At 36.9% G+C, this 27,849-nt stretch overlaps 1 protein-coding gene and 1 long non-coding RNA gene across 3 annotated transcripts in view; one reads left to right on the top strand and one right to left on the bottom strand.

The window, feature by feature from the left end:
- Window positions 1-27,849, top strand: part of LOC309866418 — a 57,403-nt gene that overhangs the window by 13,601 nt on the left and 15,953 nt on the right. The window lies entirely within an intron of this gene.
- Window positions 24,190-27,849, bottom strand: part of SGPP1 (sphingosine-1-phosphate phosphatase 1) — a 34,693-nt gene continuing 31,033 nt past the window's right edge. Inside the window, exon 3 of the mRNA XM_082734172.1 lies at window positions 24,190-26,639. Coding sequence (XP_082590298.1) covers window positions 26,088-26,639 — 552 coding nt within the window. The 3' untranslated portion in view covers window positions 24,190-26,087. The remainder of the gene's footprint in view (window positions 26,640-27,849) is intronic.

The following is a 27,849-nucleotide window of genomic DNA, read 5'->3' as shown; positions in this document are numbered from 1 at the left end:
GGGCACGTGGGTGGCTCAGTTGTTAAGTGTCTGCCTTCAACTCAGGTTATGATCTCAGGGTTCTGGGATTGAGCCCCACATCAGGGAACCTGCTTCTCACTCTCCCTCTGCTCTTCCCTTCCTCTCTCAATCTGACAAATAAATAAATAAAAATAAATTAAATTAAATAAGTTTTAAAATTTTAAAAATAAAATCTTAAAAAAAGAAAGAGAGTTCTGTGCTCTACTGATTGAGCCAACCAGGTGCCCCTTAAAGTGTAGACTTTAATTGCTTTGCAAAATAATAAGTAGTATTAACAAATACCTTGTTAGCTTCCTTGTTCCCTTTTGCCTGCAATTAAGCCTTTCATCTCCAGAGTCTGGTCTCTAAAATCAGGCTGGCTCCTGCCTTCCGATCTCATTTATCAGCCCTCCCATCCAAGTACTAACCAGGCCGGACCCTGCTTAGCTTCCGAGATCAGACGAGATCGGGCGCGTTCAGGGTGGTATGGCTCGGCCTTTTGGCTAAGATCAAGTGTAGTATCTGTTCTTATCAGTCATTTATCAGCCCTCTCTCCCCAGCCTCAATTTGCACTCCAATCACTTATTCCTTCCAGAACATCGATTGAGCACCTACTGTGAGCTAATGGATGTAGGAAGGTCTAATGGTAGAAACAGATGCATAAAAAATAAGCACTTCCGTGCATTTGATGATTCAATAAAAGTATGGACAATGGTTTATTCTGTGGGAAATCCAAAGAAAGAGCAACACGTTGCCCAAGTTTGTCTCTTACTTGGAGCTCCATGCCCTTGATAATGGTGATTTGTGTTTTGGAATTTTTTGTAGCCATACAAAAGGACAACATGAAACTTTCTCTTACTGGTCCTGTTCTGTCCTTCCTCCCACAAAGGCTTTTCTTTCTTGCTCACCAATCACTTTGTCCATTGTGCTCTGATTCTTTTTTACTCAGCAAGCATTATAAGATAATTAAGAACTCCAGCTGTGGAGTAGAGAAGACTCTGGCATGTAATACGTGATAGGGCAGGCTACATATCTGCTTAGTGTCCAGTTGCTTCATTTGTTAGATGGAAGGTAAATCTGCTCATAGAATAGGGTTGTTTTGAATATTATGTGGGATAATTCATTTTAAATGCATGGAACATACTGTTTATTATGGTCATATCAGTCTCCCTGTTGGATACAATCCTGAGGGGGACAAGGATTGTGTTTGCTTCAACTTTTTATCACTGATATCTCATTCAGAGCTTGACAGCGGCCAGACCCCCATTTGCTATGATAACATAGGAAGAAAGAAAAGCACATTTAATGGAGACTGTGGGACTGGAACTTGTATTAAAGGAAGGATAACATCTCGTCTGTCTTGGATAACATCCCCCAGATGGGCGTGGCCAGTGCAAAAAGTCCATCATTGAGAAAGAGTATGTGGGAGCCACTGAGGCAATCAGCTTGCTTATAGAGAGGGTGTGTGTTGGGTTAGTGGGAGATAAGTTTGGTACGTGGGATGAAGTTGTGAGCATGAACAGGGGCAGAGGTATTTAGACCTGAGATGGTAAACAGGGACTCAGAGACTCTCTTAAGCAAGAATAATGCTACAATGCCAAATCTTAAGGAAGGTTAGTGTGTGAATCAGAGGGAATGCAAGACTCCCTCCCACACTCTCCACACCTGATGAGTCACCATGGTTGGTATGGAACAACATGAAAAGCATGCATCTGAGTTCCAGTAGTGAAGGAAAAATCAGAGACAAGTCTGGCTACCTGAGCATCAAGGTCAAGCAAAGATACATTTGAAAAGGAGAGATTTAGAAGAAAACTGGGAGAGCAACATTTTTTTTTTTTAAGATTTTATTTATTTGATAGAGATCACAAGTAGATGGAGAGGCAGGTGGGTGGGGGGGGGCAGGCTCCCCACCAAGCAGAGAGCCCGATGTGGGGCTCGATCCCAGGACCCTGGGGATCATGACCCGAGCCAAAGGCAGAGGCTTTAACCTACTGAGCCACCCAGGTGCCCCGCAACATTCATTTTTGAACTCAGCAAATACTTACTGAAAAAATACTTACTGAGCTTCTTTTACATACAGAGCATTGCTGAGTACTATGGTGAATGCAAAGAGTGCTGTGTCTTCTGGTAGAGGCAGTAATACAGGTGCACAGATCTGCACGTGTAGGAAGGAACATGCTAATGCCAGGAGGGAGAGAGAAGATGAATAGAGCATTTTATTTTACTTATTTTTAAAGATTTTATATATTTATTTGAGAGAGAGAACCAGCAGGGGACAAGCGAGAGAAGCAGCTCCCTGCCGAGCTGGGAGCCTGATGCCGGGCTGGATCCCAGAACCCTGGGACTATGGTGGCTGCCCCAAGAATGAGCATTTTAGTCTAATTCTCAAACATTTTGTTCTCAGGACCCCTTTACACTCCTAAAAATTATTCAGGACCCCAAAGAGCTTTTGTTTATATGTCAATAGTTATGTATTTGAAATTAAAAATTTAAAATATTTACCTCTTTTTAAATAACAATTTAAAACCCATTACATGTTAACATAAGTAACATTTTATGAAAAGTGTATTTTAAAAATAGGTAATAAGAGAGTTGCTCTGTTTCACGTATTTGTAAATCTCCTTAATGTCTGGCATATAGAAGATACCTGAATTCTAATAGGTGCCTCTGCCAGTGATTCAATCGTGATTATGTTCTTCAGTTTGAGTATTTAAAGAAAATCTGGCCTCCTACAGATACGGAGTAGGAAAACGGAGGAATTCTCAGATTCCTTGACTGGGTCTTAGAGATCCTCAGGGGTCCTCAGTCCATATTTTCAGAATCCTTTTTCTAGATGGTAATCAGTTATTTAACCTTCCAGTTAGGAGCCGTTTTTAGGTGACTACCCCATTTCCAACATCAATGAGGGCTAACAGATTTCTAGATGGTAATCAGTTATTTAACCTTCCAGTTAGGAGCCGTTTTTAGGTGACTACCCCATTTCCAACATCAATGAGGGCTAACAGAAAGTAAGTGAAACTTGTTGGATATAAAAAAAATAATATACCCCCCCAAAGATACAAGTGAAAAGAAAATTGCCCTTCAACTCCCATCCCAACCACCCAGATTCCCATGCAGGAGGCAACCAACATATTTCCCACCAGAAATATTCTTTTTTTTTTTTTTTAAAGATTTTATTTACTTATTTGTCAGAGAGAGAGAATAGAGCTGCAGTGAGAGGGAGAAGTGGGCTCTCTGGAGCCAGACACAAGACTCGATCCCAGGACCCTAAGATCGTGACCTGAGCCAAAGGCAGATGCTTAACCGGCTAAGCCACCCAGGCATCCCTCAACAGAACGACTCTTTGCCTAGATCAGATAACATATGACATACAATGGCCAGTTAACAATATACCTTGGAGATTTGTTCATATATACATATAAAGCATACATTATTTTATAATACTTTATACTTATATACTTTATATACTTTATAATACTTAATACTTTATAATGCTTATGTATATATATAAAGTATATATATATAAAGTATAAAGTATTTAAGTATATAATACTTATATAAAATATATAAGTATTATAATAATATATATAATATAAATACATATAATAATATAAATACAAATATATATTACTTTTCCACTTTTTAAAAAATAAATCCATAAAAATCTTTAAAAATCATAATTATTTGTGAGAGAGAGAGGGAGAGAGCACACAGAGGAAGAGAGAGAAGCAGACTCCCCACTGAGCAGGGAGCCCAATGCAGAGCTCGATCCCAGGACGTAGGGATCATGAACTAAGCTAAAGGCAGATACTTAACCCACTGAGTCACCCAGGCACCACAGCACTTTTTCACTCACTGGATGACAAAGCTAAAATAATTTAATAATACATTGGGGTGCATAAAATTGGAGAAATAAATATTTTATGGTGGTCAAATTTGGCAGTAACTGTCAAAAGGTAAAACGCACATCTCTTCGACCCAACAATTCTGTTTCTAATAATTTATGCAAAAGATATACTGGTGTATGTGCATAAAGATGCATAATCAAGAGTTTTTACAGCATTGTAATAATACTATATCCACCATAAGCATTATAAAGTATTAAGTATTATAAAGTATATACGTATTATATACTTTATATTATTATATATATTTATATATATAATATATATAAATTTTGATTGGCATTTCTACTAGATGCTTTTCATTTCAGTGTGTTAAGCTGTTTCTTATTTTTCTTTTTTTTTTTTTAAGATTTTATTTATTATTTATTTGACAGAGATCACAAGTAGGCAGAGAGGCAGGCAGAGAGAGAGGAAGGGAAGCAGGCTTACTGCCAAGCAGGGAGCCCGATGTGGGGCTCGATCCCAGGACTCTAGGATCATGACCTGAGCCGAAGGCAGAGGCTTTAACCCACTGAGCCCTCAGGCGCCCCTCTTACTTATTTTTCTACTGGAACATTGGTTTTACTTATTTGTAGAAACTTTATATAAAGGCAGTGCTGGAAATGGGGTATTCTGGCAAGCCTGAAGATACATTGTAGAAGACAGGCTAATATGGGGCAGGGTGTCCAGATAAGGAACACACAGAAAGGGCAGGTAAAAGGATGTTAAAGACCATTTCTATTTGACATGTTTTATAGACCTGTGGTTTGTAGGTATTGCTGACTGGTGTGGTCATCTCCAAGCTGGAATTTGCAGGGTAAGGCATTGAGATTCAGGAATAAAATATTAGAACTTAGGGGTGCCTGCATGGCTCAGTTGGTTGAGCATCTGCCTTCGGCTCATGTCATGATCCCAGGGTCCTGGAATCGAGTCCTGCATCAGGCTCCCTGCTCCACCGGGAGCCTGCTTCTCCCTCTGCCTCCTCCTCTCTCTCTCTGTCTCTCATGAAAACATAAATTAAAAAAAATATTTAAAATGCTAGAACTGATATTTAAATTTATTTTTTACCTACAAACTAGAAATTAATTTTTACTAATATTTAATATATGGAATGCCACTTGCATCTTTACTCAGTCTGAAGGTCAGATGGTCACATAAGGAGGAGTGGGTATCCAGGAACAAGAACAAGAATTCAGGTGTCACTCATCTGTGTTTGCTCCTTTTTAGCACATTGCAATGCATTGTACAATGGTAAAGAAAAATATCTACCTATTATATTATCTAGTGTTAACTACACTAACCTCACAAAAGGGGTATTTGGTGTCTTGCCAGGATTCTCTTTCCTGGTCATTGCACCCATTCCCCATATGCTGTTGATTCTTGGCTGCTAACAGCTCATAACTGTACCCTTCCATGTGGGAAAATTGCCTGAAATGAAGGGGGCGACCTAATCAGAGAGGTTAAACACTACCATCCCCCTTCCATCCACACCCCAGACAACCTGTTAGCTGATGACTGAATGTAAGGCCTGTTTCCTTTCCTCAAGTTGAGATGACTTCCTGGCAACATCCATACTCCAGAGCTCCTTGCGGGATCAGACTGAGGATAAACTTCATATGGAACCCACATCTATGGCTAGCCCTTCCTCCTACTCTGTTTTTTTTTCTTACTGCCTTACAGGTTTCTTCTTAATATCACTCTCTCAAAAAAAAAAAAACCCAAAAGTAACTGGAATCCTCATCTCAGACTCTCCTTCTTAGGAAGGAAACTGGCGAAGACAAGAAGCATATAATTTTAAAACAGTCACACAAAGACAAAAGTGGAAAAGATCAGTAATAAAAGCAAAATTGGGGCACCTGGCTGGCTCAGCCAGTTAAGCATCTGTCTGCCTTCAGCTCAGGTCATGATTTTAGGGACCTGGGTTTGAGCTCTGTGTCCTTTCTGGCTCCCTGCTCAGTGAAGAGTCTGCTTCTCCCTTATCCTCTGCCCTCTGCCCTTCCCCGCACTTGTGCCATTGGGTGTCTCTTTCTCCAAATAAGTAAAATCTTTAAAAATAATTAATTTTAAAAAATAAAAACATAAGCAACAACAAAATAGATTTTTCTTCTAGTATGGTCTGTTCTTAGCCAAAATATGTGATAAAAATGGCAGTTTAATGGGATCGAACAAGAAGTCAGCTAAAAGAATTAGCAACTACAAAGAAGACTATTTGAAATATGGGCTTCTATTTCACTTTTCTAGGAAGTGAATCTTGCCTTAGTGACTAAAATGGTTTGAGATATTACCTAATAAATAAAACACTGTTAGCAAGATATTTAAAAATCTATGCATCCAGAATGTGAAGCTAAATCCCAGCAATCTTTTCAGTGATGTTTAAAATTATGGGACATGGGTGCCTGGGTGACTCCGTTGGTTAAGCATCTGACTCTTGATTAAAGGCTCAGGTCTGATCTCAGGGTCATGAGTTCAAGCCCCACATCGGGCTCTACCCTGGGCATGAAGCCTACTTAAAAAACAAAATAAAATTGTGTGACATGCAACACTTTATACAATTTCACATTAAATTAAGAGATAAATGTTTAGAATTCTAAGATCTCTTCTGAGGTTTCTTAACAATGAGAGACAAAACAAAAATAACATTAAAAAGAAACCAATTTACCATAACACTTACACACTATTCCTTCTTGCCACAGTTAAAATAGCTAAAATAAGTTAAAGAATTTATAAAAAGAGACCACTGACCCTCATTCTTTTAGGTAACATACACTAAAAAGAATATGCATAGAAAATATGGTAGAGAATTGAAGAAACAAGGAAACAAGCGTTAGAACAAATTATGCAGTGTGGAAAACTATTAATTTGGATGAATATAAAAGTGTTTTAGTATGTCTCAGCATATACTATTTGTTAAATTCAGGGTCAATAATGAAATACAAGAAGAACTGTTTTCTTAAACCATTAAAAGAAAGATATCCTAGAGAGAGTATGTTTTTATTAATAAATGGCTTCTGTAATAAAAATTTTTATGGGAAAACAAAACTAATTTTTTTAAAAGATTTTATTTATTAGAAAGAGAGAGAGAGCACTAATGGAGGGGAGAGGGGAAGAGGGAGAAGCAAACTCTCCATTGAGCAGGGAGCCCCATGTAGGGCTTGATCCCAATGACCTGAACTGTAAGCAGATGTTTAACTGACTGAGCCACCAAAGGACCCCCAAAACTGATTTTTTTAGTGGGACAACTGACTTCACTAGAATAAATGAATTTTCTGGAATATGGTTACAGTGCTAATAACACATATGAAATTAAATCACTGGATGCATCATTAGCAAGATACAATAACAAGAAAGTTGGAGCCAGACCATACAAATTTCTACAGGATATCATCAATCTAGTACTTTAATAAAACAAGACTTTAAAATTTTAGTGCAACCCTTCATAATACTTTTTAATTATATAGAATGAGTATAAAAAATTTGTATTTTTTATAAAGAGGGAAAGGTTCACTGATTTTCCTGTGGCAAATAGTTAATAGAGTTGTCAAAGTGAAGAGAAATTACACGTTTTCTTTGTACCAAAAGGAAAGGGTTTTAAATTTCCTGTATTTCTTGTGCTGACAAGGGACTTTCTGTAAAACGCAGTGTTGGGAAATATTTTGGGGAACAGAAAAAAGGAGCAGTTGATCTGATCATTTCAGGTAACAGTGATCTTTTAACAATGAATGGAAAAGTAATTTCTTATCAAAAGCATGTATAATTTGAAAATACATGCTTGGATATGTTTCTGTTGTGTGATTTTATTGCTGAAAATGACAGTTTTCACCCATAAAACTTCAAGTACACTGAAATTTAGAAATGACTGTCAAACTTTTTTGAAACTTTTCTAAATGAAGAGTTACAGTTGATTTTTAATCTATTTGTTAAATTAAAAAAAAAAAAAGCAGCATCTTCTGGTTGATGTTAGGGAAGGTGGGTGTTCCTAGTGGAATTTCACAGGAATCTCCATAGTTAAGATATAAGATAGAATAAATGAGTGTCCGTTTTTTGGTACTCATTCCCTTTGAATCTTACTACCTTTTTGAGGTATGTTTTTCATCTATTAATAACATTAATACCAAGAAGTACATTCTTGGTAATACCAAGAAATACATTCAATAAATTGAATGTAAACTCACACTCACAAGTATCTTCATATCCAAGATGTTAAACCAAGATTTTCAAAAGTAATGAAATTTTCTTTATTAATATATTTTGTTAGAGCAAAATATTTGAGAAACATTAATAAGTAAAAATTATTTTAAAGATCTCATTCTTTAAAAATCCTTATTCTTTGTGTATTTTATAATATGAAGAACATTGCCGTATTACATATAATTTATTAAAGACTGAGAATGGAGACTTAAACATTTTTTTAAAAGATTTTATTTATTTATTTGACAAAGACACAGCGAGAGAGGGAACACAAGCAGGAGGAATGGGAGAGAGAGAAGCAAGCTTCCCATGGAGCAGGGAGCCTGATGCGGGGCTCAATCCCAGGACTCTGGGATCATGACCTGAGCTGAAGGCAGATGCTTAATGACTGAGCTACGCAGGCACCCCACTTACACATTTTTTATGGTGCATGTACAGTCCACAAAGTTTATTGAATAGTAAGTACTACATTGAAGAATGCTTCTTATTTTTTAATCAAACTCTCCAAGCTGATACAATTAAGTATTTTAATTAAATTCTAAAATAGGTGAAAATTCAAGATGTAAGAATGAAAATATAATTTTCAGGTGTTTTCCTGGCCAAACAGTCTGGAATTATACATGGAGTAATGAGTGTGTGGAACTCAAACATCCTTACTGTAATGGGAGAATTACTTTTTTTTTTTTTTTAAGATTTATTTTTTTTGAGAGAGTGAGAGAGCATGTGCATGCAAGCAGGAAGAGGCAGAGTCTCCTTCTCCAGGAGAGAGAGAATTCTCAAGCAGACTCCCTGCTTTGTGGGGAGCCTGATGCAGGGCTCAATCCCAGGACCCTGAGATTGCAACCTGAGCCAGATTGAGAGCTGAACTCTTAACCAACTGAGCCACCCAGGCACTGCTGTGATGGGAGAGTTCTATCAACAGAGCAAACAGATTGCATGCTGCACAGTGGATTGGGATCTGCCTTACTTGTTGATTATAGAGAGCTAAAAGAAACAGGCCACATAAGAGCTATGGCCTTTCACACATTAATTCTACTCAGTACAGAAAGGTGATTCAATGAATGTCATAGTCTCACCATTTCATCAAGTAGCTAGATCACTCTTGCCATTTGCAGGAATAGAGAGAAGTCCACAGCATCCCCCCTAAAATTTTCTTCCCAAGGAATGGAAGCTTTCACAGACATTCTTTCTTACCTTATTGGCTGGGGCAAAAATGTATAAGAATGAAAGAATCAGTTCCCTTAAAAACAGTCAAAATTCTAAAGGCAGCTGATTACAAATTTAATACTCTAAAATCAATAGCTTTCCCATAAATTAGAAAGACCCAGTTAGAACATAAAATGAATAAAAGATCCCATATACTATTTTAAAAATTATATACTCAGGGGCAAACCAAAGAAATATGTCAGGCCTGTGTGAAGCCAGCAGGAGGACACTGAAGATGATTTGAGTATATTTTCCAGAGTCAGCTCACTGGTCATTCAGGAGGACTACTCAGATCCCCTGGATTATATCAGATCACTTAATGTAAATCCACTGTGGACCCATGTATCTATCCCTTAAAGTTTGGCAATTTATGTTTATATGTGCAATTATTTGCTTAATCTTTACTTTGCCTTCTGAATTTCATAATAGCTTTAGAAACAGATACATTACCTTAGTTACATTTACATAACTCCAGTGTCTTGTATAATTCCTGGTGTAACAGGCATTCAGTAAAAGTCTCTTGAGTGAGTGATGAATGAATGATCAACATGGAAAGACATACATTGTGTTTAGTAAGAAAGCATTTGTAAAAATATTGTTCTATGTAAACCACACATTGAATATAATAACAATCAGAATATTGGCAGCATTATTTTTTGGAACCTAACAGTTAGTAGTTCATCTAGATTCTGGAGAAGGGTGATGGTGATAGTTGCACAAAATGTGAGCATGCAACAAAATTGTACATTTAAAAATGGTTAAAATGCCACATTCTATGTATATTTTGCCACAACAAAAAAATCTGGCTGGCCAAAATAAAAATCCCATCTAGAAATATGAGAAGAGATGAAAAAAAGAATAAAACCCTTTTAAATTAATTAATTAATTTACTCTTAAAGATTTATTTAGAGAGAGAGAGGATAAGGAGCAGAGAGAGAGAGAGAGAATCTCAAGCAGGCTTCATACCCAATGTGGAGCCCAAAGTGGGCCTCTATCTCAGGACACTTAGTTCATGACCTGAGCCAAAAACCAAGAGTCAGACACTCAACTGACTGAGCCAGCCAGGAGATCTGGGAAAAAACTTTTTAAAGAAGAACATTAGTAGAGGATTGATTTAGTCTTCCTAGAAATTAAAACGTATTGTAAAGGTGCAGTACTTGAAACACTTGCAATCAGATAAACAAATCAACGACTCTAACTGAAGGCTACAAAAAAAGACTAATATCTATATGGGAATTTAGTACAGATAAAGATGACATTTCAGAATGAACACAAAGGTTATTCAACATTAGTTTTGGGAAAGTAGGATAGCCAACACAAAGAAATCAAAAATTCCACTTTGAATTCATGTATAAAATGTATATACACAATGGTCACTATATCACTATTTTTAAAAACCTAGCGATATCAGGGCCCCTGGGTGGCTCAGTCTTAAGTTAAGCCTCTGCCTTCGGCTCAGGTCATAATCCCAGGGTCCTGGAATGGAGCCCCGCATCAGGCTCCCTGCACAGTGAGAAGGCTCTCCTCCTCCCTCTCCCACTCTCCCCCTGCTTGTGTTCCCTCTCTCGCTGTGTGTCAGATGAATACATAAAATCTTCTAAAAAAATAGCCTATCTTGGGGCGCCTGGGTGGCTCAGTGGGTTAAAGCCTCTGCCTTCAGCTCAGGTCATGATCCCAGAGTCCTGGGATCAAGCCCCACATCGGGCTCTCTGCTCAGCAGGGAGCCTGCTTCCTCCTCTCTCTTTGCCTGCCTTTCTGCCTACTTCTGATCTCTGTCAAATAAATAAATAAAATCTTGGGGCACCTGGGTGGCTCAGTGGTTTGGGCTGCTGCCTTCGGCTCGGGTCATGATCTCGGGGTCCTGGGATCGAGCCCCGCATCGGGCTCTCTGCTCAGCAGGGAGCCTGCTTCCCTCTCTCTCTCTGCCTGCCTCTCTGTCTGCTGTGATCTCTCTCTGTCAAATAAATAAATAAAATCTTTAAGAAAAAAAAAATAATAAATAAATAAATAAATAAAATCTTTTTAAAAAATAGCTATATCTTAAATGTACAAATAGAATACTAGTTAAATTATGCTTTAAGAATACAATAATGGGTATTAAAATTAAGTAGACCCTTATCATACACATTTTTAAATGAAGAAAATTATACAGAACCATATATATATAACTCATTTTTAAATTGTAAAAGGATGTATATGCTAGTGTATACTTTTTATTTAGTTTTTAAAAGTTGGATTTTTGTTGTTATTGTTCCTGTTTGTTTATCTGTTTGAGAAAGAGAATGCAGGCATGTTTCTAAAGCTATTATGAAATTCAGAAGGCAGTGCAGGGGAGGGGCAGAGGAAGAAGGACAAGTGGACTTCCCACTGGGTGCAGAGCCTGACGCAGGGCTGGATCCCAGGACTCTGAGATCAAGACCTGAGCTGAAATCAACAAGAGTCAGCTCAGTTAACCAACTGAGCCACCCAGGCACCCCTGAACTTTTAAAATATATTCACTAGGAGCACCTGAGTGGCTCAGTAGGTTAAGCAGTCTGACTCTTGATTTCAGCTCAGGTCTTGATCTCAGGTTTGTGAGATAGAGGCCTACGTCAGGGCTAGGCACTGAACACAGAGCGTGTTTAAGATTCTTCCTCTCAACAACAAAAAATTCTCCCTTTTTCTCTGGTCCTCCCCCTCTTGCACTCGCTTAAGAGTGCGCGCTCTCTCTCTCTCTAAAACAAATTAGTGAAATTAAAAACATTTTCATCAAAAAGTTTTTATTTATTCTTTTTAAAGATTTTATTTATTTATTTGACAGAGATCATAAGTAGGCAGAGAGGCAGGCAGAGAGAGAGGAGAAACAGGCTCCCTGCTGAGCAGAGAGCCTGATGCAATGTGGGGCTCCATCCCAGGACCCTGGGATCATGACCTGAGCTGAAGGCAGAGGCTTTAACCCACTGAGCCACTCACGTGCCCCCCAAAGTTGTTTTTTTTTTTTTTTAAATACTCAATTGATTTTTAGGGAGCTAATTAAATGGTACATCTCAAAGAATTCTGGTGAATTTTGTTTAACTGACATTTAGCTATAAATCAATACACTTTGAAGTACAGATAAAATAAAAATGTTCAAATCACTGCTGATCAGTTTAGGCCTCTCAGGACAGTGAAAGTAAGTTGTTAATGTTATTTCCTGATTTTGTAAACCTCCAATATATTGTTTGGAATAGCTGCAAAGGAAGAGAGAGAAGTTCTTTCTTTGGAAAAAACAACTACTGTTTTACTCTTTACTCTTATATGGTTACACACGTTACTAGATTTTCAAAATAGCACAAATTTGGATTCTAGTGAGAATACACTCTTCATAAGATAAAAATATTCAGACTATCCTAGAAACACCATAAACAGAAATAAACCAAAATCTTTTTAAATCCAACCTGTATCATCAGAATTTGTATTGAGAACTTACTTGAAACATTTATATATTGTGAACCTTGAAAAAGGTAGCATATGTAGGTTAAGGTTTCACCAATATTACTAATGATATATTTGCTATGTATATGATGTTGGAAATTCCTATCACTGCATTAGTCATGCTTTTTTTGAACATGGTAGAGAGGAAGATCTGTGTAAGTCTGAGAATGATTAATTTCCAATCTGGTAATACATAGTAGCCTTTTATACTTTGAACTGATTTATTAATTAATTACAAAGTCTTCATCCTCTTGTTATTGATTTGTTTTAGACCTAGAAAAGTGTTTCCTACATCTCCTCAGTCCTTAATCAGGTGAGTTTTTTATTGGAGTCTTAAGCTACAGTAACATAAGAGAGAGATGCATTTTTTTTCCAGTTTTATTGTTTTGTAATTATTAGGGTACTGATTTGTGGGATTTTTTTTTCCTGCAATACAAATGTCCGCAAAGTGAAGTATTTTTTTTTATGTTTTATTTATTTATTTGAGAGAGACCAAAAGCAAGAGAGATCACAGAGAGAGAGGGAGAAGCAGACTCGCTGCTGAGCAGAGAGCCAGATGCGGGGCTCGATTCCAGGACCCTAAGATCATGACCTGAGCTGAGGGCAGACACTCAACCAGCTAAGCCACCCAGGCGCCCCTGAAATGAAGTTCAGGACTTTCAAGTTCAGGACTTTCTGCTTGCATAGCAGAAAATAAAATGCTGATTTGAAATATCTGGATAAATTTAGGGAGAAGTCAAAAACTTCAGTTTGTTCAGTTTACTCTAGAAAAAACTGAAGTTATTAAATGTACGTTATTGAATGCATTAGAGTTAGGTTTATATGAACTTTTGTAAATATTCTTCCTTTCTCTTTTCTTTTAAACCTATGATTTATAAGGATTATTATTCTTGAAGCAAGAGAAATTATTTTATATTTATGGTATTCAATAAAATAATGTCAATTTAGAGCACCTGGCTGGCTCAGTTGGTTAAGTGTCTGTCTTCCACTCAGCTCATGATCCCATGGTCCTAGGATGGAGCCCACGAGCTCCCTGCTCAGCGGGAGCCTACTTCTCCCTCAGCCCCTCCCCTGCTTGGGCCTCTTTCTCTCTCTCTCCCTCAAATAAATAAAATCTTAAAAAAAAAAACCTGTCAAATTAAATGTTGATAAATTAAGGTAATTTGAAACAGTAGTTTATGCTGTTGCATGATTATTAGTAAACAGTGATACATGATTTTTGTTGTACTAATTGGAATGAATTGGATGTACTAATTAGTTTTACAAATATGAACCACAAAATTATAGCTCTAAATTGTGAGGTTCTTCTATCTTAGACCTTCTTTCCTGGCATACATAGTGTTTGTAGGTGTGACATTGCCATAAAAGCCTCGTGCCCTTTGCACACAGACTGACCAGTGAAGTAACCAGGACCGGTGGAAATAACCAAATCACAGTCAACAGAGAAAAATAAGAAAGCCTTGCATAGTGAGCACTGGTTCAGCTGCGTCAGCCCTATGACGTGTAAAGACTGGCTAGATAATCAGTTTTCTGACACTAGATTGGTATCATATAAGGAAGCCAGATTTTAATTACTTTAGGTAAAGACCTTAGATAATCACAAGACAGAAAGGGAGAACTTGGCAAGAGAAGCATGCTTTTTTAGACGGCAGGATCTTCTATTTTGAAATAATGTTTAATAGAGCTGTAATAGATGTACAAATAAATTGTTGTAAAAGGGAAGAATTTTTGCAGGACATGTAAATGGGTAGTGAATCAAAAATTGAAAACTGTTCCTCACAGATGAATGTGTCAAAAACTACTGTATGGAGTTTTGGTGTGTCAGGAATTGGCTCAGGGTGCCTAAGACTTCTGAGCTCAAGCCATGGGGAGTTAGGGAGAGGGCACTGCAGAGAGGAAGTTCTCTTACTTGTGGGGATTCCTGCCCTGCCCCGGAGTAATCATATTTCTTCCAGCTCAGAGCTTGCTTGTTTGTTTGTTTTTTTTCCAATGCTTAATAGACCACAGCTGGTCAATAGACCACATTACCCTTAAAAGACTTAGTTGGCTCTAACCCCTTGAAAGAGTTTGGCAGGACAGAATCTAGGTCAGGCCCACCAAGTGGATTAGTAACTTTGTAACTGTGTAGCTTCTTTAATGAGAAAGTGCTGTTACAATGCAATAACTGGAGTGTGCATCCAAATCACCTGGTGGGCTTATTAAGCAAATTATTGGGTCCTGGCTTAAGCTTTGAATTCACAAAGCCTGAGATGGGAGCCAGGAATTTGCCTTTCCACCTGGTTCCCAGCTGCTGCTGCTGCGGCTGGTCAAGAGACTAAGCATTGAGAATCACAGCTTAAGGGAGTTGAGCTGATCCCCTTGATGTGGTTCCCTAATGTTTCCTCTTTGTTTGACAAATACAAAAGCTTACTTTATTGCTTATGATCAGGTGCTACAAAGTCATTTGATGGATATTGTTAGCTTTAGGTTTTACATTCTTACCAATTCATATACAGTCTAATCTTAAGATTTAATGTAGACTTTTTAAAACTGTAAGTAACATAATCAGTTCTAGCATGGAGTCTCCACCAATTTCACAAATCTGTAAACCTCAGAAATGTATTTACTGCCTCATTTCCCAGTTCCTTTTCTCCATTTAAAATAAATCATTTAATCAATTATTAAAATTTGACTACTGACCCTCCCACATAACACTATTAAAATTTCTTTTGTAAAGGTAAACAAGACATCCATGGCTTTTTTTCTGCCATCATCCTGAATCCTTCTAGTAGCGTTAGACACTGTCGACCTCTTTGTTCTTCTGGGAACTCTCTGCTCCTTTTTAGTCTAGATTTTAGTGCTTCTTGCGTTGGCTTCATATCTTCTACCTCCTCTCTCCTTTGCCCTTGGTAGACAACACTGACTATAGCATTCTGTCTGTTAAAAAAGAAAACCATAGCCCCAGAGTGGTGTCACTTAGACCAGGCTTAATACCCAATCTAACTGCAGTTTGAATCTCCCCCAGAAATGTGGCCTTAACTGGGCAGTCAGGAAATTTCTCTTTATATCAGCACCAATTGAGTCTGTCATCTGGGTCCTCTCCATCCCCCAAAGAAAGATGAGGTAATCTATGTAAGACAGTTTGCTTTTTCCCTTAGCAAGCAGCCCCCTCCGAAATAATCTTTTTCTTTTGCTAATCGATTTCTTGCCACCTCCCCTCACCTTGATCTATAAAAACCTATTTAGTACAACTTCTGGAGGGCTAGATGGAGTGCTGCCCAATTCATGAATTGTTTAATAAAGCCAATTAGATCTTCAAACTTACTTGGTTGAATCTTGTTATTTATCAACTCCTATCAAGAGAACTTTTTTAAAAAGATTTTATTTGGTAGAGAGGGAGAGAGACTGAGAAAGCAGGAGCAGGGGGAAGGGCAGAGGGGGGGAAGCAGACTCCCTGCTGAGCAGGGAGCCTGAGGCAGGCTCAATCCCAGGATCCTGAGATCCTGATGTGGGATCATGATCAAGCCTCTGAAGACAGAGGCTTAACTGACTGAGCCATCCAAGCGCCCCCTATCGACAGAATTTAAATAATTCTTCACATAGCCCTTCAGCAAAATACTTAGTTGATTGGTGTTTGTCTTTGAGATGAGACATGTGTTGGGATTGCTCCAGAAGCAATTATATCTATTTCCATGGCTTTAGATTTCACTGGATCAAACATGGCCTGGAGCCCACTACTTCTAAACATTCCGTTAAACGAGACAATTACTTTTTTTTTTTTAAAGATTTTATTTATTTATTTGACAGAGATCACAAGTAGGCAGAGAGGTAGGCAGAGAGAGAGGAGGGGAAGCAGGCTCCCCACTGAGCAGAGATTCCGTTGCAGGGCTTGATCCCAGGCCCTGGGATCGTGACCTGAGCCAAAGGCAGAGGCTTTAACCCACTGAGCCACCCAGGCACCCCAATTACTTTTTTTTTTAACTTTTTTTTTTTTTTAAGATTTTATATATGTATTTGACAGAGAGATCACAAGTAGTCAAAGAAGTAGGCAGAGGGTGGGGGAAGCAGGCTCCCTGCTGAGCAGAGAGCTTGATGCGGGGCTCGATCCCAGGACCCTGGGATCATGACCTGAGCTGATGGCAGAGGCTGAACCCCCTGAGCTACCAAGGGTCCCTGTAGTTACTTTATTTTTAAGACCATTTTGGGATGCTAGGGGAAATAGAGTAAGGACTACAAGAACTTACTGGCCATGAAGAACAATAGTAGCAGATCTGTTGTTTAATTCTTATTTAATCTATTGTTTAATTCTTGCTATTTTTCTTAAAATGGATCATACTTTTTTTTAGTATAGCAAGTTTTTAAATATAAAGATTAATGTAAAAAGGAAAAATTAATGTAATTAATTTTGTAATTGTAATTACAAAATTACAATTAATTACAAATTATAATTAATTTGTAATGTAATTAATTTGTAATTAATGTAATTAGCAATAAACATTTAAAATGATAGTTGCACAGTGTTCAGTAAATTGTTCAGTGTTCAATAAATTGCTATAGATATATAAGGCAGGGAACCAAGAGAGATGATTAAGACCATGAGATGATTAAAGATCAAACTTGAGATTATTTGCAGAGGTAATTTTAAAAGTCCTGTTCTATCTTCTTACAGTCCTATGGTGATTTTTGTGATATGAGACAATTTGAAATCTAACAAGATTGGAACGGAGAATACATTCTTGATATAAGAATGCAAGGCTTTCTCTTTGGATCTGAGCTATTAAAAAAACAAACAAACTTGTTTTATGTTTAAAAATTTGTGTATTAATGGGTTAACTGTCCGATTCTTGATCGAAGCTCACATCCTAATCTCAGGCTTGTGAGTTCAAACCTATGTTGGGCTCCATACTGGGCATGGAGCCTACTTAAAAAAATAAATAAATAAAATACATAAAAATTATATATGAGAGCTCTTTAAATTTTTGTGAGGAAAGGAAACAAATGATGTTGGGGAAGAAGACAGCATATCATCTTATTTACTCATCTTTTGTTGGCTCCCTGCCTATATGTAGTCATGTGCAATTACAAAAAGACCAAGAAGTGGTGGCTGGGTAGCTCAGTCAGTTAAGCATTGGACTCTTGATTTTGGCCCAGGTCATGAACTCAGGGTCATGAGATGGAGCCCTGCACCCGGCTGTGTGCTGAGCACGGAGTCTCCTTGAGATTCTCCCTCTCCCTCCACCTCCCCCCTGCTCTCACACACATGTGCTCACTCTCACTCTCTCTAAAATAAAATTGAAAAGAAAAACACAAGAATATTCAGAGTAGCATTATTATAGCAAAAAATTATCAATCTGAAAGACCATTAATAGCATGATGGTTAAATAAACTTCTGTAGAATTATGTAATTATACCATGCAGCACTTTAAAATAATAAGGCAGATCCATTCAGTCATACATAAACAAATGTGTTGAGTCCCTACGAAATCTACGTGCTGGGAATAAAGCATAGAGTATGACAGATACGGTCTGCCCTCACAGAGCTTCCATGCTAGTGGGAAAAAAATATAAAAAGCAAATAAATAAACATGGTAATTTCAGTGCTATGAACAAAAGGCAAGATGATGTGATAAAAACATGCAGGAGATGGGGAGGGGGGTCTCCATTAGATAAGATGACAAAGGAGCACTTTATTGAGAAGTGCTGTTTAACTGATTGAAGAGGGGAAGGCATCCATATGAAGAGGTAAGGGGTACAGATATTCCAGGCAAGGGAGATGGCAGTGGCAAAGTCTGTGATGCTTGAGTTAGATAAATAGGCCGTTGTGATTAGAACAGAGTTTGAGTCAAAGAGGTAGATAGGGCCAGATTAGGTAGGGCCTTGATGACATTCTGAAGGTGTTGGGATTTAATTACAATGACAGATCTTCCTTCACTTAATACAGGTTTATGTCCTGGTAAAACCCACTGTTAAGCTGAAAATATCGAAGTCAAAAATGCATTTAATACACCTTACCCCTGAATATAGTTTAGCATAGCCTACCTTAAATGCGCTCAGAACACATTAGTCTCCATTGGGCAAGATCCTCCCACACAAAGCTTATTTTATAATAAAGTGTTGGATATATCATGTAAAATATTGAATACTGTACTGAAAGGGAAACACAGAATGGGTGTCTGTGGTATGTATTATCCACACCATCACTTGGCTGACTGGGAGGAGTGTCTCCTGCCACTGCCCAGCATCACAAGAGTATGGTACCACCTATCACCAGCCAGAAAAGATAAAAATTCAAAATCCCATGTACAGTTTCTAGTGTATAAATATCACTTTTGCACCATCACAAAGTTGAGAAGTTGAAGGTAGAGCCATCATAAGAAAATCACTGAATGATATTCAGGAATAATGTCCTGTTTTCTAACAGAACTTATATTTTTAAAAATGCCTTTCTGCAGTACACATTATTAAGTTTTAGAAATGTTCTGGTGAACATTTTATGGGGGGATTTTATGTTTGGCTTACTTTACTTTAAAAAATTTTTATGAGGCCCCTCGGTGGCTCCATGGGTTAAGCATCAGCCTTTATCTCAGGTCATGATCCCAGGGTCATGGATCCAGCCCTGCATCCCACTCCGTGCTCAGCAGGGAGTCTGCTTCTCCCTCACCCTCTGTCTCTCACCACCACTTGTGCTCTCTCTCTTGCTCTGCTCTCTTTCTCTCAAATAAAATCTTAAGGAAAATTTATAACTTGATACTGTGCTCTACAGTTTTAAAATGTTTTATGTTACAGGGGTCTTATTTTCAGAAATGCAGCATGAATCTTCAAGGTTCATACCAGGTTTATGCTTTAATGTCATTTAACATGCCTTATCAAGCATTCTCTTCTGTTTTAGTTCTGAATGAGATTCCCAAAGATTTTTTTTTCCTTTTTCATTTACACATCCATCCCCATAGCTAGCACCATTTTTTCAATGTACCTTAGAATTACTGAGCTCTTTGGTGTCTACCATTTCCCCCTACTTTTATTTTTTAATGAATAACTATTTAGGGTGATTACAATTCAGAACTATTTGGAGAAAAAGTTGAATTAGGTAGTACTTCAAAGTCGCTTTAAACCTTGCCATTCAAACCAATGTTGTGACCCATGTAAAGCAATTAACTCATTGTTTCTTTTCTGAGACACTTTTAACTTTTTAAAGGGGTGTATGCAAACTTTGTGTGGACAAAACAAGATATGCTCCCTCAACTGTATTTCCTTAATGGAAATGGATTAAAAGTTGTGTTTTTTTCCTTTAAATTTTAGTAGTACACACAATAGAAATATTCCCTTTGTTTTTACTTGGTCTAATATAGTTTAATTTTAATGTTGAAAGGGATCTTAGAGAATATCAAGTCTGACCTCTTCATTTTATGTGTGGTCAGGTGAGGCAATTGTGTCTCACAGAAGGCAATTGTGTCTCATAGAAGACAGAGCTAGTGCCTAAAGGTATAGCAAATTAGAGTCAAAGTCCAAAATAAAGTAAAAACAAAACTTCTGGTCTTCTGATTTCTTCATCTGTAACATACTGGCTTGAGTGTGTTGCTTTAATTCCACATACCTGTTTTATCACTGTGTTTTAGAGAGAACAGACACAGACTGGGAACATGAAAGTTAATTCCAGTTTCGTACTAGCGTCTTCACACAAGAGTGGAATTCATACACAACCGTTTTCACAAGAATGGACAAAAGAGTTCTCTGTAAAGTGTCAGAGTCAGGATTTGAGCAAAACTGCTGCTTGCAAGCTCAAAATCTGAAATGAACTTTAGGAGACATTAACATATCATGACGTGGAATGCATTAAAGTCCCCCAAAATAGAAGTCTATAATCTTTCCTTTTTACTTATAAAACCATCTCATGGAACAGTCAGCCAAGTTTCTTTGGAATGAGAATTTCAGGTGAACGTTGTATATGGAATACCTGTACTCAGAGAGCTGCAATAGTTAGTCACATGTTGGAGGGCTAACTGTAAGGTAAATATGTCTTTTTAAAATAAGTCATACATACCCTTAATAACTCAAGAGCCTTCTTGAACAACAGTGTTGAATCAGGAAAATTAGGTGGTTGTAGGTGTAGTGGGGATTACCTCATACATGAGGAACATATTTTGGTGTCTGTGATTCTACTAGCAAACACGCTTTCTACACTCACCTTTCACAATCTTCATGTCTCAAGCAGTTGGGGTTAGTCATATGTGTGATAGGTTCTGACCTCAATCCATAGAAGAAATGTTACAGTCTCAGTATGGTGGGGTAAGAAATAAGTTGAAAAACAGCAACATTATTCCCAGAACATGGCTGGAAATCCCAGAGTGAGTCCCCTGGGGGGCAGTTCTCATTATAGAACACATAAAGGCTGCTTGTAGCTGGTCTGCAGCCTCTTCCTTGTCCTCATGACCCATTTCCTCATGGTCTGTTAGCAGGTTTCTGGGTGTAACAGTTTTACATCCACATAGTATAGGGATACTATAGTATATAGGCTCTCTGTCTCTCTCTGACAAATAAATACAATCTTTTTTAAAAAGAAAACAAAAGAAAAAAAACAGGGCACGGTAGGGGCCAGTTGGTGGCTCAGTTGGTTAAGCAACTGTCCTCAGCTCAGGTCATGTCCTGCAGTCCTGGGATTGATTCCTACATGGGGCTCCTTGCTCAGCAGGGAGTCTGCTGCTCCCTCTGACCCTCTCCCCTCTCATGCTCTCTCTCTCTCTCAAATAAATAAATAAAATTTTTTTAAAAACCAGGGCATTGTAATAATTACAGGCAAAACATTTCAAGAATCTACATTATCCTTTTTTTTTTTTTTTTAAGATTTATTTATTTGTCAGAGAGAGAGAGACTGAAAGAAAGCAGGCAGTGTGGCAGGCAAAGTCAGAGAGAGAAGCAGGCTCCCTGCCAAGCAAGGAGTCCAAGGCGGAACTCCATCCCAGCACCCTGTGATCATGACCTGAGCCGAAGGCAGCGGCTTAGCCGACTGAGCCACCCAGGCCTCCCAAGAATCTAAATTATCCTTTAAATATTTGCATAAAAGTGAGAAAATTCCTAGGAGATAAGTTGGTAGCATTTATTTACAACCTGAACTTTTGAACAGCTAAACCTTTTACAGGTAGGCTATTATGTAATTTTTAGCTTTTTTTAGATCATTGATGTCTTTGAGGATCTGATGGAAGTTGTAGAATTTTTTCCCCCCAGAAAAGTGCAAATACTGAAGCCTGTGTAGGGACTGAGTATTCATTCAACATGTATTAATTGAATGCCTCTTATGTCCCATGTACCTAGAAGTAAACGAAGTACAAGCTACTTTTTAAAATACTTTTAGTATAGTACATAAAGCAGTTTTACAATTCATTTGGTTTTCAGAAAATCAGGGGCAACCTCCTACAGTGCAAATATATTCTGTCATATCCTTTTGCTTGCAGTGCTAGGTGCTGGGCTCTTTAAACTTATCTATGGAAATTGCACCAAGACTAAAGATGATGAAAGAAAAAAGACAAAAATTAAATACCCAGTAGTTGAGTATTAACAAACTAATGTTTGTTTCTGTAAATGCTTTTATTTTTAAAAATGTTTCTTCTGTTTTTCTTTGAGTTTTCCCTCCTGTGAATCTCACAAGGAAGGCATTTGTTTATAAAGATCTGTAGTGATTTGGTAGGCTGAAAAATGAGTTTTCTAAAATGTCCTTTACAGTTAGCATGTTAAACTCATTTTTATTGTGCTATTTACAGCTTAAGTAACCACACTTAAAATTCAAATGTAAAGAGATTTCTTTTTAACTTATGTCTACTACAGAAGAAACTGGAAGAACATGACCATAATTTGACAAAATACCCTGCATGGTACCATCCACTATATCCAATTACAGTACTCTTCTCAAACTACTGCTTGTTCCCTTTCTCAAAAAATCCTTAGCAAACAAAAGCTCCCTTCAGAAAAGCTAATTCAGCTATAAAGCTGATTCTTATTTTTTTAAAGATTTATTTATTTTAGAGAAAGAATGCACATGCAGGTGTGGGGAAGAGCAGAGGCAGAGGGGGAGAAGCCAACTCCCCAACTTGGGCTTCTTCTCAGGACCCTGAGATCATGACACTAGCCAAAACCAAGAGTTAGAGGCTTAATAGACTGACCCACCCAGATGCCCCTAAAGCTGAATTTAAAAAATTGGTTCTTACTCATGTCTAGATTAAACAGGTTTTTAAATCTAGAGAAGACATTCTTTGTTAACAAGAATGAAATTGTTTTGCCAATAAAAAAATCTTTGCTTTACAAAACTGTGTTATCATATACTCAACAACATTCTAAAATTTACTCATCCTTATGGAAATTTTTAAATTATACTTGTATCTGGGGCACCTGGGTGGCTCAGTGGGTTAAGCCTCTGCCTTCGGCTCCAGTCATGATCACAGGGTCCTCGGATCAAGCCCCGCATCGCATCGGGCTCTGCTCAGCAGGGAGCCTGCTTCTCTCTCTCTCTCTCTCTGCCTGCCTCTGCCTACTTGTGATTTCTCAAATAAATAAAATCTTTAAATAAGTAAATAAATTATACTTGTATCACTTTGTTGTCTTTGAAATATTTAATAAGGATTACGTATAAAGAAAGCTAATAAATAAAAATAATTATATAAATCTACTGTAGTAGCATTGTTTTATATTAGATCTTAACATGAGTTTCTGGCAGACCTAGTTTTGCAATTCACATATCATGACATTTTATCTTTTTCTAATTAGGCTCTACCCGCAATGTGTTGCTTGAACTCACAACCCTGACAGTAGTGCTCTACCTACGGAGTCAGCCAAGTGCCCCATCACAGCATTTAAAAATTACAGAATGAAATATCCTTATGTTTATATAGCTTGGAAAGAATACCTATTCCTAATATTATGTTTAATTCCTGAAACAATGAATTGGCAGTCAACTATATATAATATTATTGGCCACAGTGTGCTGAAACTTATTTTATTTATAAGTTTGTTTTTTAAAAAAGATTTCATTTATTTATTTGTTTTTAGAGAGCAAGTGAGCATGAGTGAGTGGAGGGAATGGGAGAGGGACAGAATCTCAAGCAGACTCCCCACTGAGCACAGGGCCGAAGGCGGGTCTTGATCTCATGACCCTGAGATGATGACCTGAGCTGAAAGCAAGAATCAGATGCTTAACCATCTGAGCCATCCCAGGCACCCCTATTCATTAAGTTTCTTAAAGAAATATTATGAAACTTTTCACTAAGAGTACAGCATCAGAATGATCATAATTGGAGCCCAAAGTCAGTTGGAACCCTAAAGAACTTCAGTGTCTTCTATTACTGATATTCTATTACTGATATTCTATTACTCTGATTTTAAATAAAATGCTTCAGAGGAAAAGCCTGCTAAGCATGAAAATCCTAGGCATATTTTATAAATCTCTATCAGATAATGCAGACACAAATGCATACAAGGCAAACAAAACACCTTCAATTCTGAATTTGGCTTTTATTTTAAAATACACTTAGCATGAACTATTATAGGACAGAAAGTAATAAACCACAAAGAAATGGAGTATTTTCAAATACCTTTTAAGCTAGATATAAAAATTAATAAGATAGCATAGACCCAAATTATGGGCAATAGTCCCCAAAATTCGATTCATTAAACACATTTTGAAAGAAAAGTTCTTTGCACATTTTCCAACGTACCGATATGTTCCTAAGTGCCTTGGTTTCCTACTAATAGGTAAAGGTCCCAAATGTAGTTGCTTTATTTAAAATTATCAGATTCCGTGTTGGTAAAAATTACCATGTCCCTAAATTCTCAATCAGAATTATAAAAATATGAGCTCAAATCGTTATGCTGTCCAAAATAGAAACATCTTAAGTGGTAATTCTGGATAATCAGACAGATATTGCACTAAAGTCAGTAATTCCATACCTGATGCTCATTTGTATGGAAAGTTAATTCTCTTCTTTATGAAAAACTTACTACAAATAAACTTAATGTTAACCTAACTACAATTACACTTCAAAATATAAAGGCACAGACAGAAGAATAAAGAATAGTTTAATACGATACCCAAATTTTCCACTGTGAAAATAATAAAAATTGAAAAAAAATAACAGGATCTGAAATACTGATACTTTTAGATTTTATAATTTACCTTAAGTAGCTAATAAATGGGTATTAAAAGTTAACACTGCTAAACCCAATCCTTTCTAAATAATTTAGAAAAACGGTTTGTTTACAAATGAAGCATGTGCATTGTCCCATCTATAAATTTCAATTACATTTCCATTCATTGGAAATATCTACCTGCAGTATAAACAATCAAGACAATGTACAAAAAATATATCTTGTTCCTGTAACTTACAATGCACAGAAAAATACCTACAAAAATGCAAATATTTATCCATTTAGCTTCCCAATAAATTAGTGAGAAAGTTTAGCCCATTCCACATTTCTTTCCAAGCAAAGGCTGAAGAATTGAGGGTGGCTTACTTCTAGCCCTGTTAGTTTGACATGTATTTTAAAAATATTTGCCTGATTATATGTAACTTAAGATAGAGTTAGCATCTTATTTTTATATCACAGTATACATGGCATTTCTTAATTCAGCAACAGAAAGGCACAATTAGCAAGCAATAAAATTCAGTACCTGAATTATTAAACTGATGTCCAGAACAACTGCAAATAAAGTACATTCAACACAGTGTACAGAACTTAAAAAAAAAAAGGAATAAAAAACTAACTTTTCTGAAAATTTGGTCCATTAAAAATGCCTCCCATGTCCAACATCATGGGTAACATGAAAGGTGATGGCAGTGTAAAAAGAGGCAGTAAATCATTATGTGGTAGCATATGAATTCTGGCCTAGTAATTACGCAATTCAATTAGGAAATGGCTCCCATAGTAAATAAATGTTAAATATATCTGTTAATAACAACGTGCCTGTATTAAGTCAAGATATACAGGTACACTGTTTGCATATTATTATTGACTTTATAATACAGCCCCACAGTTTAAAATAACTTAGGTATATTATTTCATATATAACATATATTTGATACATAACTGTACATTATGTATCTTAATATATATTATATATAACTCCAATTCATAACAGCATAAAACTCTCCAAACATTACATGAACATTCTAAATGGCTACTTATCATTTTCTCCCTGTTAAAATAGCTCAGCTCATCTAAAACAATATCTGGATGTGCAATGATAAAATGCACTGACTCTTATGAATTTACTTAAATAATTATTTAAGTTAAATTCCTGCAAAAGCCTAACTCTGATTTGGCTTTTAACTAGAATATATTTTTAGATACAGGAAACTGATACCCTCCTTTCTTACAAACAGTATTTCTTCATCAAGAGATACCAATAAAGAAAAATATGTAAGGAACCAAAAATGTGATAGAGAAACCAACCATTCCATAGGTAATATACCGATAAGGAAGTTCAACTTCCATGTGTTGTCTTGCTTTTCGAACATCATCACATGGTATATTGAAGATTTTACAGGCTAAAGGAATGGTGATTTTTTTCATTATATCTCTGACTATTAATACAAATACCATCCCGATGAGGATCCGCAATATGGCTTTTCCACACAGAGTCACTGTAATGGGGGGCCTAGCTAATGGTAGAACATCCAGAGAAGGATCTAATATTAGACCTATGTTATAGGTAACATGAGATCCACATGCAATTCCAGCACCACTTCCTAGAATCTCAGCTGTGTCTCCTCGGGATGTACTCCAGGTGTCAAGAGTGAAAGAAAAGATCCCCAAGGCTAAGTGAAGCCCGATGATGATTAATGGAGCATATTTGTGAGTTTGATTGAAGTTGTCAATCAGGTCCACAAATGGATAGAAGATAGCTAAGATTAAAATGGTATATAGGAATCCAGCAATAATATCCTGGGAAAAGAGAAGAGTAGAGCTGTTTACATTTTAAATGTTAATAAATATAAATTTTTTAAATGTCACAATTTCAAAATAAACTTTACTAATTGACCATATAAATAATTAAAATTTTTAGTGATAATAAAAACATTAATTTGACAATAGTAATGAAAGTATTGCTTTCATAATTCTACCTTTTTATAAATTACATATATATACACTATACAAAAATTTATATTTAAATCCCCAATAATAAACTATGCCTAAATCATGTAGTTTCTATTTCTAGGAAAAACAAGACTACACAGCTCCTTAAACAATAGAAGGATTAGGGTCACCAATCCCAACAGAGTGGAAAATTCACATAAATTCACATATTACCAGTATGAATCTTCGGGTATGCTGTCTCCCAATTCTATTAATCTGTATCCTCCACAAATGCATTTAGAAACCTGAGTTTTGGCTAAGTACCTGTTTTTAAAACCTAGTTTTTCTTCTTTCTGAGCTTTAGGGAAAAAATCTAGTTTTTCTTTCTGAGCTTTAGAAAAATGTTATGAAGTTTATAGTCTCCTTTGACTTCCTTTATACAGAAGTTAACATTAAACCTTCAAGCTTCATTCATTATATCAATTAGGTCATTCACTTTCACAACAGTGTAATACTTTGCTGTGTGATTATAAAGTTTATCCATTTTCCCACTGATGGTCATTTAAGTTGTTTATAGGTTTTGGATTAGTTTATTGGTTATGGCTGAGCTCCAGTGTTTTCTTAATTGGTATCTATTCTTTTTTTTTTTTTTTTAAGATTTTATTTATTTATTTGACAGAGAGAGATCACAAGTAGGCAGAGATTTAGGCAGAGAGAGAAGGGGAAGCAGGCTCCCCGCTGAGCAGAGAGCCCGATACGGGGCTCGATCCCAGGACACTGGGATCATGACCTGAGCCGAAGGCAGCGGCTCAATCCACTGAGCCACCCAGGCGCCCCAATTGGTATCTATTCTTAAACCAACCAGGGATACTATGAACAGTGCAACTATGTTTCTTTGTTTCGGTGTCCACTGGTATGGGTCTGTGAGAGTTTCCTAGGAACAGAATGGCAGAATCATAGGATATATGCATGTTCAATTTTATAAGACAGTAAAAAAATTTCCAAAATGTTTATGAAAGTTTACATTCCATCAATTGTTGGCATTTATTGATGTTTAACTTAGGTTTTCCTGATTATT

This window comes from Mustela nivalis (genome assembly GCF_964662115.1).
Source record: "Mustela nivalis genome assembly, chromosome: 6".
Lineage (NCBI taxonomy): Eukaryota > Metazoa > Chordata > Mammalia > Carnivora > Mustelidae > Mustela > Mustela nivalis.
Note: the sequence above shows the minus strand (reverse complement) of the source record. Positions and strands in the feature narration are given on the sequence as shown.